General features: G+C 34.8%; 1 protein-coding gene across 3 annotated transcripts in view; it reads left to right on the forward strand.

Annotated features, from left to right (window-relative positions):
* LOC145664884 (tetratricopeptide repeat protein 39C-like) overlaps positions 1-13,578 on the forward strand; it is a 71,417-nt gene that overhangs the window by 14,444 nt on the left and 43,395 nt on the right. For all 3 annotated transcript variants that reach the window (XM_081731937.1, XM_081731940.1, XM_081731939.1), the window contains exons 4-5: positions 1,803-2,013; positions 5,255-5,462. In XM_081731937.1, coding sequence (XP_081588063.1) covers positions 1,803-2,013; positions 5,255-5,462 — 419 coding nt within the window. The remainder of the gene's footprint in view (positions 1-1,802; positions 2,014-5,254; positions 5,463-13,578) is intronic.

The following is a 13,578-nucleotide window of genomic DNA, read 5'->3' on the forward strand; positions in this document are numbered from 1 at the left end:
ATAAGATTTGGCTGCGTTAAAGCCTTACTAGATTTGTGCCCCAATGCAAGTTTTTATGAATTCCATGAAAGTTCTTGGATTTGTTTTGAATCCAAGATGTGGAGGTCTACGAAATGAGGTTTTCTAGAAACGCTTATAAATGAGTGTTTCGAAAATCAAATTGGAGCTAAGTTCTAGAGAGTAAGCAACATGATTGTGATACAGCTGTAGTATTTAAGCAACTTGTAATTTTGAAAGTCATAGTATAATTTCAAAGTTCTGTGGTTCGGATTTTTCACTAAGGATTCTAAATATACAGATGATGTTGAAAAATAAAGGTACCACCCCAAACTCAACACAGGTCTCCAAGACAATAATATTTCGTCATATTGAAATATAAAGTTAAACTAAGACTGTCGTCTCTTACTTAAAGGTTATTTGCAATAATCTCCCAAAGTGCTGTTCGCTCGGACTATACACTTCTACCAAGATGAATCTTGTACCTCAAAAGATATTTTTGCCCTCCCCAACGAAATTTAAGCTATCTTTCATTAACTAATGTGACAACTCATTCAATTGTAGGGCTGCTGTGGCTCAGTGGTAGAGCATTCACCTCTGGTGCATGGGGTCCTCGGTTCGATCCCAGCTTGCCCCAAGTGAATTTTGTAGTGGACAAACACCGTGTGCGTGGGTTTTCTCGGGGTTTTCCCGTTTCCTCCCACTCTTCATTCCATCATTTCATTCATTTATCACCGTCACCGTCTCCTTTATTCTAGCCGGTAAAAACCTGGGACGTAAAACTCAAAGATTTCAACTCATTCGATTGTGATAATGTTGGAATCGATGTGCAGATCTACCATTAAAGTACTTTGAAGGAACATGCACAAATATGTGGTAAGTCGTCTTTATGACCTTTTACAGCATAAATTCGGGAATTGAATGAACAGCACTTGTATACAGGGTGATAGGTAACTCCACCGAAAAACTTTGGGAGGCTTTTTCTTATACCAGATGAAAGAAAAAAGTTCTAATAAACATGGGTCGAAAAACGTCTCCTTTCAAAGTTATGAACTACCGAAAATTCGAAATATTACGTTTCCAAACGCCCTGGCTTAGAAACTATAGGGCTTATCCCAAGCGGTTTAAGGAGTTAGACAGGAACTGGTATATGCTTTATCTAAATATCCATGTTTCAGCATTCACCAATACCAGCGAAACGAACGCACCATTAGTACTTAAAGAAATATCCCTGTACTTCAACTTCCTTTTTACAGTTCCTTTCACTGATAACGGAGGATGGTAAAACATGGATATTTAGATAGAGCACATACTAGTTCCTGTGTAATTCCTTCAACCGCTTGGGATAGGTCCTATAATTTCTAAGTTAGGGAGTTTTGAAAAGTGATTTTTCGAATTTTCAATGGATCATAACCCTGAAAGGAGACGTTTTTCGACCTATGTTTATTAGAACTTTTTTTCTTTCATTTCGTATAAGGAATCGCCTTTCAAAGTTTTTCGGTGGAGTTACCTACCACCCTGTATATCTATCTATCATCGTTAGTAAGATGTATTTATTATTGAATGAGTAGACAAGTTTTATTTTTCATTGAGATCTTCGAAACCATTCATATGATTGAAAAATCGTCTCAAGCGTAGTGTTGTTTATCTGGAAAACGTTTTGATTACTTTATTTCTTTAGATAAAAAGAGAAGAGCACTTTTGTAACAGTGTAATAGCATGTTCTTATATAAGTTCTAATAACAAGCTCTATCGTACACTATATATTCATGGGAAAAAAATAATAATATTGATTGTATTTTCAGCCAAGAAATGAAGCAGAGAGGTTGGAACAGCAAATAATTCTGGCGGATTCTCAAGTATGTCTGGCACTGTTAACATTCCTTCAGCAAGATCTATCGAGTTATGTAAAAGGTGGTTGGATTCTCAGAAAGGCGTGGAAGGTTTATCAACATACTTACTCTCACATATTAGATATGCATAAAAAGGCCTTTGGACCAAGTAATGAAGTTCCAGGTATCTTTATTTAATTAGTGTTTTTAAACAGAATTAGTTGTGATTGCTGTCACGTGTTAATCATCAGGAAAAAAAAATGTGGTTTTAAAATAATGGAAAAGTTCTTGATTGTATGTTGATATTAAGCGGGATTTTTTGAATACAAGATTCTTCGATTGCCCTTTTTCTAATTCATTATAGTGAAATTATTGAAACGATAATTAAAACACTTACTTCGTTACGTCTGTAAGAGTTTTCCGTTGCCTCGTTCCCAAGTTGAGCCACTTACATGAAAATCAAGTCACATTTCAAAATACGTTTTACACTTTTGGTGTAAAAGTGCTAAAAATGCAATAAGACCTCTTTATAAAATAATTGTTTATGTAGAAAAATCTTTTACGGAGATTTCCCCTTATGACAGAACTGAAGATTTAACTATTCTTGTATATGTACTAACAATGGGAGAGTGCCTCTTAGGCACTTCAACTCAAATTCTTTTGACATGTAACGTTAGCACGTTGTATCTGGCCGGTGAACTGTTGCTATAGTGTACTGCAATACTTTTGTAGTTATCAACATTTCCTTTTCTACTTTCTAAAATCAGAAAATAAATCATGTGCCAGTGCTTCTTTCACTTTAATACTTAAAGGACTTGGATATAGAAATAATGATAAGATAGTGAACGATGTTCAAATGCAGTTTGAACCATTTCCTGTGTTTTTGTATAAGGCATTGGGCTTCCAAGAAAGCTTGGACCTGTAAACAAACCATCCAAAGGCAAGCACTGTACGTGTTAGTTTTTGCGTGAGGCTAAAATTACAATCTAGTGCACTTTCCTATCTGGTAGAAATGTTACATCAAACTTTTTTTTTATTATTTATTTATTTGCACGTCGAGAAGTCTTAAGGCAAGCTTGAAACTTTCTGAATAAAGTTCTAATTAAGTTATTACAAGAAAGTAGTGCCCATTTAATAATTGAAAACCAACCACATTATATTTCTTAATAAAGTCTTGTATATTGTGGTGTACAGTCGTGTTCATGAAAATCATGGCTATCCATCTCTCTGCAAAACAGTTTGTTCTTATTAGAAGTAAAAATAAATTAAAGAGATGTGAATCGTCTTTTGCCTGCTTGATATCTTTATATTAAACCAGAGCAAAATATTCCAGTTGTTGTTGCTAGAATACGGCTTTTAAAAAACAGGTGGATGATCAGATTTTCTTAAAACAAGAATGTACGCATTGTATCTAAAGTTGCCAGCAAAATAATATACCCACTTCATGTGTATATTTTGTCACGATTTTAAGAACGACTGGGGCAATCCCAGCAGCCACTTTTTAAAAATGCATTCAACGATATATATATATATATATATATATATATATATATATATATATATATAGGGTGTTACAAAAATGTGTCACAGGATTTTGGGAACAGATTCCTCGCATCAAAATAAGAACAAAAGTTCATATGGACCTGTGCTCAAAAGTGGATAGTTTCGGAGTTATTGGGTGCCGAAAACGTGAAACAGGTGAACTTTAAAAGGTTATATCTCCACTACTATGGGACCTATCGTAGTCGGGTCAAGATATCACTGAGGAAGTGGTATGTGAACTATCGAAATATTTTGCACATGAATTTTTAGAGAGGTAAGTGGAGAGTGATCTAATATTTCTAATCAGCTTCTCAAAAAATGATTTGCAAATACCGGAGGTTCTAAAAGATGGATATTTAGATAGTTCACATATTAGTTCCTCAGTGATGTCTTGACCAACTATAATCGGTCCTATAGTAGTGGAACTATTAATCTTTAAAGTTTTTTTTCTCGTTTTCGGCACTTTATAACTACGAAACTATGCACTTCCGACCACAGGTCCATATGAACTTTTTTTTTTCTTATTTTGATGTGAGAAATTTATTCCCAAAATATTGTGACAGTTTTTTGTAACACCCTGTATACTTGTTTTGAAAGTAAGCAGTCATATACTCGTAATATCCATTTCTTTTTCATTCACTTATTTCTCTGTTGATTGTCTGGTAACAGTGAACTAAGTTCTTTAAATAAACAGCTTCAGTAGAAAGAAGATTACATAGCTTTCCCCGCTTGTCTAGTTGTTGCTAACGCACGTACTTGTGGTGCGCGGGATTCTGGGTTCGATTCCCTGTTGGAGAGAGTTTGAACTCATTGCGGGGGTACCTGTTTCATCTTAAAACTGTATGTTCATGTCTTACATAAGCGTCGGTGCTGAAGAAAAATGCTAAACTGCAACCAACAAGAACAAGTGATTACATAGTTGTACAACTAAGTTTTCCAATTGTAAGGTAAATTATAATTATTAGAGCTTCATATATTTTATTAACTTTTTAAAATATACCTTCCTCATTTTGGCTCAAAAGCTAATTACAGAACCTTTGTATTCGAAATATCAGCTTCCAAACTTTACTTCAAGGAGATTAAAGTAAGAATATGTGTTTGGTATTTCGAAATAAAGTTTGACTGTAGTTTCTGGTAATGAACAGACAATTACCACACAACAAAGAGAAGTATATTCAAATTAATCCATTCATTTCAGTTTTATAGACAAAATAAAATGTATGAAGTGTGCACACTCTTTTACTGGTAATTTTGTCATTATCCTAGACTCTTAGTTTTACAAGTTAGCGTACATTCTCACAAGTTCTTGTATACTTTATGATAGATCTTAGGCATCAGTACATTCAAGAAAATGAATAAGTGCTTCCTTCAGTTGCTTTTTTATTTATTTATTTATTTATTTTTAAGCTGGAACTTATAATGTTACAGACTATTCAACCTACAGCCACATATCAGTAACTTTATTTTTCCATAAAACTGAAGGATTTTAGGATAGAGGAGAAATGCTCTGTAAGTGAAGCAGAGAGAAAAACATAAATTAACTAGTTTTTAAATTTACTGGCGGTAAATTCTACTGACGTATAAGTCTCTGAATATTCAGGATGCTGTAGTATCGATATTTAAAAGTAAATTCTACTTTATTCTGAGAATATAATGATTATGAAGACCAATAACATGTATGCTTATTTAAGTATAGCTTTACTGTCAAAATATTCGATTTTCTGTTTATCTTTCATATTATTTGCAGTCATATTCAAACATCCACAGTTATATTTCTATTTCACAATTAATATTTTAAGTAAACAGAATTGTTTTGACCAAATTCTTATGAGAAATTCCAGTTGTTTAGGGTCTTTGTGTAAATGCTAAACTTGTTCGTGCAGGTTCTGAGTTTCAACAATGGAAGGTGATTGTCCGTGATCCGAGTACTCCAAATATAGTAAGCCCATCCGAATGGTCAGTCACTTCGGAAGGTGATGATCGAGCTACTGCTTCGTCCACTGCTACTACTCCCAATGGAAGAAACGGTTATAGAAGTCCACTTTCATTTCTAGCCTCACCTTTTAGTTATTTCTCGGAAGATTCAGACACGTGAGTAAACATATATTTATTTATTTTCTGTTGGAATTTACATGTACGTAAAACTTGAAGATTCTGTGGGAGCTAAAATCTGTTTCAAGTTCTCCAACTCGTTCAGTACTTAGAATTAAAGGCCTTCTAAGGTTATACATTAGGGACACTACCTGTAGGATGTAATTTATTGTTTTTTTATGATCTATCAAGGTCAATTGTCAAGAAAGTCCTTCTACATAGTAGAAAAGTCTCTGCAACTGCGAGTCACTTACGTAAAATCTTTACTTCAACTTTGGGTTCAATAAAATATGCATTATTGGGCAGCTCAAAAGTTAACTTAAGTATAGGAAATTCTGAAGGATTTATCTAGAACGTTCGGAGAATTCGGTTTTAAAATTGCTATATACACTGCTGTTTCTAAAAATTGCAGCACCATGAAATGCACGTGTAAGTGGAATGAAATTTATATCAAATATTCATTACATGACTACACGGAAATTGGTACGATTTCTCGACAACCGCGAGCAATTGCAGTAAAACAACAAGAAATTTTTGAAAATGTCTTTCACAGGAGACTTCTTAAGCTATGTGAAAAAATAATGTTAGAAAATTGAAACCTAATATGTTAGTTTTACAAAATTAAGTTTCGAAACATTTTGGCAACATGGTCTTTGATTCTTTTAAACGATTTTAAAAATAATTAAATCTCAACTCAAAATGATGTGCTGTTTTAAACCTAGGATAGTTGTGAGATTTGTCTTCTTCCCTTTCTCCCGTGTACGCCTATGATTGTAACCATAGGACATACGTCTATGACTGTAACCAGTAGGACAATCGTTCTACTATCTTACATATAACGTAACATGCAACGAATTTTGAGTGAAAAATGTAATTTCAATGATTTCTGTTAATATTCGAGATAAGGCCGAGACTTTCTAGTTTCAGTTCTTGTAGATATACAAGTGTGTGTCGATTTCTGCCTCGTCTCGATTTGTAAACGTCCATCTCGGTCTCATTACTATTCCAACTTGTCTTCAGTGCAAATCTACCAAGATTAAGGGCTGTACACAATGGCGCACATTATGGCATATTACGCTCACGGGTGTAGTCTATAAGCGTTATTTGTGATTAATTTGTCAAATAACTCACTCAATATCCAATCATATGCTTTTATAGCTTTTAGGGCCTCTATTTTTTTTCCATGTCTGAGAAAAACTGATAGGCATTCCAAAACCCTTTAGAGGCAGGGCGTGATGTATAATCACAAAGATGATCATTTCATTGAGAACAGGTGTGGTATATAAACAACCTAATATCTGTACGGAAAGGATGGGTATGTTTTATTAGCCTCATTCGCGTTTAACTTGTCAAGTAAGTCATTCTACTGTATTTGCAATATAACAGAAATTCAATTTGATTTTTTGTCTCTAAAAAAGATTGATTTAAAATAGTCGTCTCTAAAGGGTTAGTACAATAATACATGTCTTCTTCGAAGGTGATGAGTTTAAGATAATTCACAGCGGACTGGCCGCAGTTATTACCATAAAGAACATTTTAAAACTGTCTCTTTAAAAAAAAAATCTTCTACGTCCGACTGACAGAAGAGAGCCACAGACTCGTGAAATAATTGAAGAATAAATTTCGAAGGCATAACATCGATGACTTTTTACCAGAATATGTGCCAGACACAGTAGTTATTATTGTAAGGGCTTTTCTTTGTTTTATTGTCCAAAGAATGATACAGGAATGATTAAGTTATTCATATACGAGGAGTGATCAGAAAGTAAGGTTACAAAGCCTGCAGTGACACGTGATACAGTATATTATTTCATACAACCAATACAGCCAACAGATAGTATATATATTAGGTTATTTTTAGACATAGTCTCCATATCGATTGAGTTTGAAGATTTCCTCCTGATAAAAATCCTGTCCTTGTGTGTTCAGCCACGTTGTCACGAAGTGTTTCACCAGCTCGTGTGAAGCGAAGCGACGGCCTCCTAGGTGCTCCTTCAATCGTACGAGCCCAATCCTTAGCCTGTATGTCGAGGCTCACGAGCCATCTCTGTTGCACCGTCGCCAAGTCCTGCAGCTAAGATATCTACTTCATCTGAAGTAGGGGTGTTCCGGATTCCGGAATTCCGGAATACTTCGGAATGAAAATCTTAATTCCGGAATCGGAATTAAAAATTTAGTTATTCCGGAATTCCGAAATCTCGGAATTCCGTAATTTCGGAATCTCGGAATTCCGTAATTTCGGAATCTCGGAATTCCGTAATTTCGGAATCTCGGAATTCCGTAATTTCGGAATCTCGGAATTCCGTAATTTCGGAATCTCGGAATTCCGTAATTTCGGAATCTCGGAACTCTGTAATTTCGGAATCTCGGAATTCCGTAATCTCGGAATTTCGGAATTCAGGAAGTTCATCTCTAAATTCCGGAATTTCGGAATTCCGAAAGTTCACCTCGAAATATCGGAATTCAGGAATCTCGGAATTCCGGAACTTTAGTCAGAAATTTCGGAATTTCCAAAACTCGGAATTCCGGAATCTCGAAACTTCAGCTAGAAATTGATGAATTCCAGAATATGATGACTTCGGTTCAGCACTGCTGAATCTTTGAAATTCGAAATTCCCAATAACGGTACATCAATCCAGCATATCGGAATCTCGGAATGCTGAAATGTCAGCATCTGAAATCTTCAAGTAACATGATTATGAGATAGACATCAACACTCAGACAATATAATGATGAAACTTACTCTTTTTTACTCATTGTCAGTGGCGGCAATATTCCGTCTTTCTGCAGAACGAAAAGAGCTGAGCAGAAGGACTCATTGAACAAAGTGTAAAGACTTCATTTACTGGTTCTTGTCTTGTTCTAATGTTCTATCCAAGGGCAGGCTCTAACATTTATACATCGTTGCTAGCTGGGTCACTAGTGCAATACGGATAGAGTATCGACCAGTTTCTTCCCTGCGTGGCTTCAAAATGACATATAGAAAATGAAAAACTTAGAAACAGGGTGAAGCCATAGATTGCGAGTTTCGTATTCATTACCTATATATTTACTTGCACACTTGAGCCGATATTCACCCTCGTACTCCTTAATGTTTAGAAGCCAGGTTCTGAATACGTAGCTGAAATGCTCGTTCTGCGCACGAAGAGATTTTAGATTTTAGAAAGGCATACGACTCGGTTAGGAGAGAAATATTATACAACGTTCTTACAGAACTTGGAATACCGAGAAAGCTAATTAGATTAATTAAGATATGTTTAAATGAATTTCAAAGTAAAGTCCGGGTAGGAAAATTTTTGTCCACGAGCTTTCATGTCGAAAATGGCCTGAAACAAGGAGATGCGTTGTCGCCATTATTATTTAACTTTGTTCTGGAATACGCTATAAGGAAAATCAAAGATAGCAACCAGGGCCTACAGTTGAACGGTATTCACCAGGTTATGGCTTATGCTGATGATGTAAATTTAATAGAGGATGATAAGAGAACAATAGAAAGAAATGCAGAGATCTTATTAAACGCTTACAGGGACATGGATTTAGAAGTAAATGCAGAGAAAACTAAAGACATAGAAGTGTGTCGGGACCGTAATATGGAAAATTGTGGATGCGTTAAATTATTAAATAATACTTTTGATAAAGTGGATAGTTTCAAATATCTAGGATCAATATTAACGGAGGAAAATCATATTCACGAAAACATTAAATGTCGACTAAAAGCAGGGAATTCGTGTTACTATTCGGCGCAAAATCTGTTGTCCTCGCGAATTCTGTGGAGGAATTTGAAGCTTAAAATATATAAATCGATAATCATCCCTGTTGTTCTGTATGGTTGCGAAACATGGTCGCTTACACTGAGGGAAGAACATAGACTGAAAGTATTTGAGAACAATATCGTGAGACGAATATTCGGACCCAAGAGGAATGTAATGGGGAATGGCGGAAACTTCATAACGAGGAACTACATAATTTATACGGTTTACCCAACATTGTTAGGGTCGTCAAGTCTAGGAGGCTTAGGTGGGCGTGTCATGTAGCTAGAATGGAAGAAAGTAGAAACGCTTTCAAAGTCTTGACAGGAAGACCAATCGGAAAACGACCATTAGGAAGGCCTAGGCGCTGATGGGAGGACAATATTAAGATGGATCTCGCAGATATTGGAATACAAAGTAGAAACTGGATGCAGTTAGCTAAGGATAGAAGTCAGTGGAGAGCTTTTGTGAACGCGGCATTGAACCTTCGGGTTCCATAGGCCATAGAGTTAGTTAGTTTAGCCATATGTGTACCAAGTTTGGTTGAAATTGCTTCAGGTGTTCCAGAATTATGCTGGAACAAATCGTACATCCATTTTTATAAGACAAAGCATCTAGCTCTTCTCCCTCATAGTTTTCTTAGTTTTTATTTTCTTGTATTAGGAAAACAACTTTTCAACGAAAACATGTGGTTCGGAGCTCACATACGTAGTCGGTCCGGTAACTAGCTGATAGCAAATAGTTTTTCATAACGTAGGTTTTGCATAATGCTATACCATAATTATGTAATTTTTGTAGATAGCATGGCACAAAAATTAATTCAATTATACCATGATACCTTTTTTAATACACAAAATGAAAACTTTCCTTTTTGTCAAATGTATTTTGCGTTAATATAAAGAAGAAATAAAAATATGATAGATCTGAACTACGGAAGACTGGAAATACAATGTAATATATATTTGTAATAACTGTATTTAATATTTGTAAAAGCAGTGGAAAAATATACAATCAATCTAGCTTTCAACATAAAGTAATAATGAAATGCCATATCAATAGAATGTTAATCCTCTCAAATTTCTTTAATTTAAATTAAACCTATAATTTTAGTTTCTACCGTAATTTTTTCTGTCAGAGCTTTATATAATAGCGGATTCTTACTCTTATAAGTTAGGCTACCTGTTCATAAGATCAATAAAATAAACAAACAAAAAATACCTTATTATGTTTAAAGATGTTGGTTAATGCAATATAAATTTCATATACCTTTTCATAGATTAGAATATACATTATTACAATTAATTTACAAAAACTAAAAAAATACACATTACTTCAAATCCAATACTATCATTGTACAACATTTTAATAGAACAACCTTTATTTCGTCGGACTCTGATGTATAAAATCAGTTCTTCGATCCCGACTCGTGAGAGGATAGTTTTGTTCGCGAAAATTTTCAAAAGAATAAATGTTTTAAAAATTAGAAATAATATCCTATATATTTGATGGATGCCATTAAACCTGATTGTATCTGTAAATTATTTCTACTACAAAATGTTACTTTTGAAAATTCTTTTATCCTTTCATAGCGTTTTCAGTCTGGTTAGTTTTACTAGGACATATATAAAAGGCAGAATGGAAATGTACATTAACTACAAATTAAAATAAAAAGTACTTATCATGATGAAACATAAGGAAATGTTATACAAATAACATACTAACAATATATATTACGCATATTTAATACGTAACACTAGAAAACTAAGAAAATGTTATGCTGTACAAACATTTTAAATACGAAATATTATGAAACTTAAGAAATATATTAATTGAAATATTATATTGAAATAATGTATTAACATTATGAAATCAAAAGGAATGTTATTTGAATAATATACAGATACATCTATGCAGTGATAATGACACTGGTAACTATGCCCTTCTCAATAGCTTAAATTTACCGTACCTTTGAAAATAAGAAAAAGCAGATACAGAGACCGACAGAAGTATTGGAATAATATAATTAATACTTTATTTACATTGTATGAATTATAAACAACATACATCATATTTGCTTAGTAGTGTTGAATTTGTAAACATGTAAACGTTACCATTATGTGTCTCCGAAACTATCATAATGCATGTATTTAGCACACAATATATAGAGTCTACTATATTTCTCCTGCGGTCTCACTTATAGAACGACATAACGTCTCCAAACGAGTAGACACGTGACTGGATGCATGTTTTATGCCCCCACCACAAAGTCGTTGATTTCATACTGTGCCTCGCAACAGCAGCTCGCAATTGTAGTGTAAAGCTAAGCATTCACAAGTGGCATGGGGTGTAAAGGTAAGGAGACAACAGTCGAAGAGAGAAATGTTGTAATTAATCTGTACAAGCAACACAAACCCCTCTCCGAAATTGATAGTACAGTCAACAGAAGCAAAATCATGGTGTTCTCCATCATTCAGCGCTTCAAACAGACTAATAGTGTTGTGAATAAGCCGAGATACGCCGCTCCTTCTAAACTTACTACTAGAGACAGGAGCCAAACAAGCAGAATCCGACATCTGAGATTAGAGGAAGCCTTGAACAATATTCTGGCACTGTGATGCACACAGGAACAGTTGGACTGGTTTTACATAGTGCCGGTTACAATGCCAGTTTTCCTACGAGGAAACCTATGTCAATTGTGTGAATCAGAAAAAGAGTCTAAAATTTGTTAACCTGTAAAGGGGAAGCCAACAGAATTCTGGGATCACGTTCTCTGGTCGGGTAAAAACAAATTCTGCTTATACAAGGGTGATGGACGTGTTACAGTGTGAAGGCTATCAAATACAGCTAAGAACATGGTAGCTACAGTGAAACATGGAGGCAACAGTGTGATGGTATGGGGATGTATGTCTTCATCAGGCGTTGGGGAACTGGTGCTTATAGATGGAATCATGGAAAAGTTTGAACTCAAGAGAATTCTTGAAAACAATCTTAAGAGGAATGCACAGAAGCTAGAACTGGGAAATGGTTATTACTTCCATCAGGACAATGATCCAAAGTATACTGCGGAAATTATGAGGCTTTGAATGTGTATAACACTCCTCACACTTTGAAGATACCGACCAAATCACCAGATTTAAATCCTACAGAGAATATCTGGAACGAGCTCGAAGATCGTGTTAGGAAACCTCACATTAGAAGTAAGGACCATCTGAAAGAACTTCTTCAGAGTGGAGAAATATGAACTCTGCAGTCAGCACAAAAAAGTACAGTCATGTTAAAAAATTATCGTAGTAATCCATAGAAAGGGGGACATAACTAATTACTAGCTGTTCTCTGTTGAATGCTGATATCCAGATGTAAACAAACTATTTTCATCCTTTCTGGTAGTGGAAATAAGTATCCGATGCTTTTCATGAGTTTATATATTTAGTAGAAGACTCAAATTTATTTTGTAGCAGTTGTAATTTTGTCTACTTTCTTTGCATACCTATAGAAATGATAAATCTAGTAAACATGTTTATGTTAGAATAATTATGTTGGACTCTGTACTTCGTGTTGATTTATGAATCCCCTGTTAACTAAGCCAGAGATGTGAAACAATGAGGAAATTTAGCTTATATTCAATAGTATTTTAAAATGTTTTTGGGACAATAGCTTTGTTCATGGACAGAAATATTAACTGCCCAGCATGCTCATCGGTAAGATTATTTGTGTACACAAATATTTTCTCGCTAATTTTGTTAATCTTGAAAGATGGTGGGAATGATTATTCCACCAAAGTAGTGGCTCTTCCTCCAAATCTGCATCCCTAAGGCTTAGGTACAGGTTCAATTATTCTATGTGACTGCCTTCTTTATCCTGTCACCAAATGTCCTTCGTTTTAGGCAACTGTCTAATCTTTTAGTACCAACATTCCCTCGATTATCTTTTCTAGGATTTCCTGCTGGAATAAGTCTCAACTTATACAGTACTCTACCTTTTGTTATCTCAATATTTTTACCCAAATTATCTTCTTTAAACCTGAGATCTAAGAAAGCACAAATTTTCTACAGAATTCTGCTTCTTTCATCCTTCTCGAATCGCGATTTCAGAAGAGACAAAATTTCCATTTTCATGCTTCTTTCATCTTCTTTGAGGCTGCTTCTAAGATCTGTTCACTATCTCCCTCTTCAGTCAAAAAGTCATAGAATGAAAGATGTGTTTCCTGCGTACTTGCTTCATCTTGTTATGATATATCGTCTATCAGTTGAGATTCTTCGACTTGAAAATCTTTTGAAATTTGTTCATATGATGGCCATATGTCCGACGCTGTAACAGATGTTTCTGCTGACATACTGTCACAGAGCATTTGTAAGGACGATAATAGT

This window comes from Thermobia domestica, chromosome 11 (assembly GCF_964235325.1).
Source record: "Thermobia domestica chromosome 11, izTheDome1.hap1.1, whole genome shotgun sequence".
Taxonomy (NCBI): Eukaryota; Metazoa; Arthropoda; class Insecta; order Zygentoma; family Lepismatidae; genus Thermobia; species Thermobia domestica.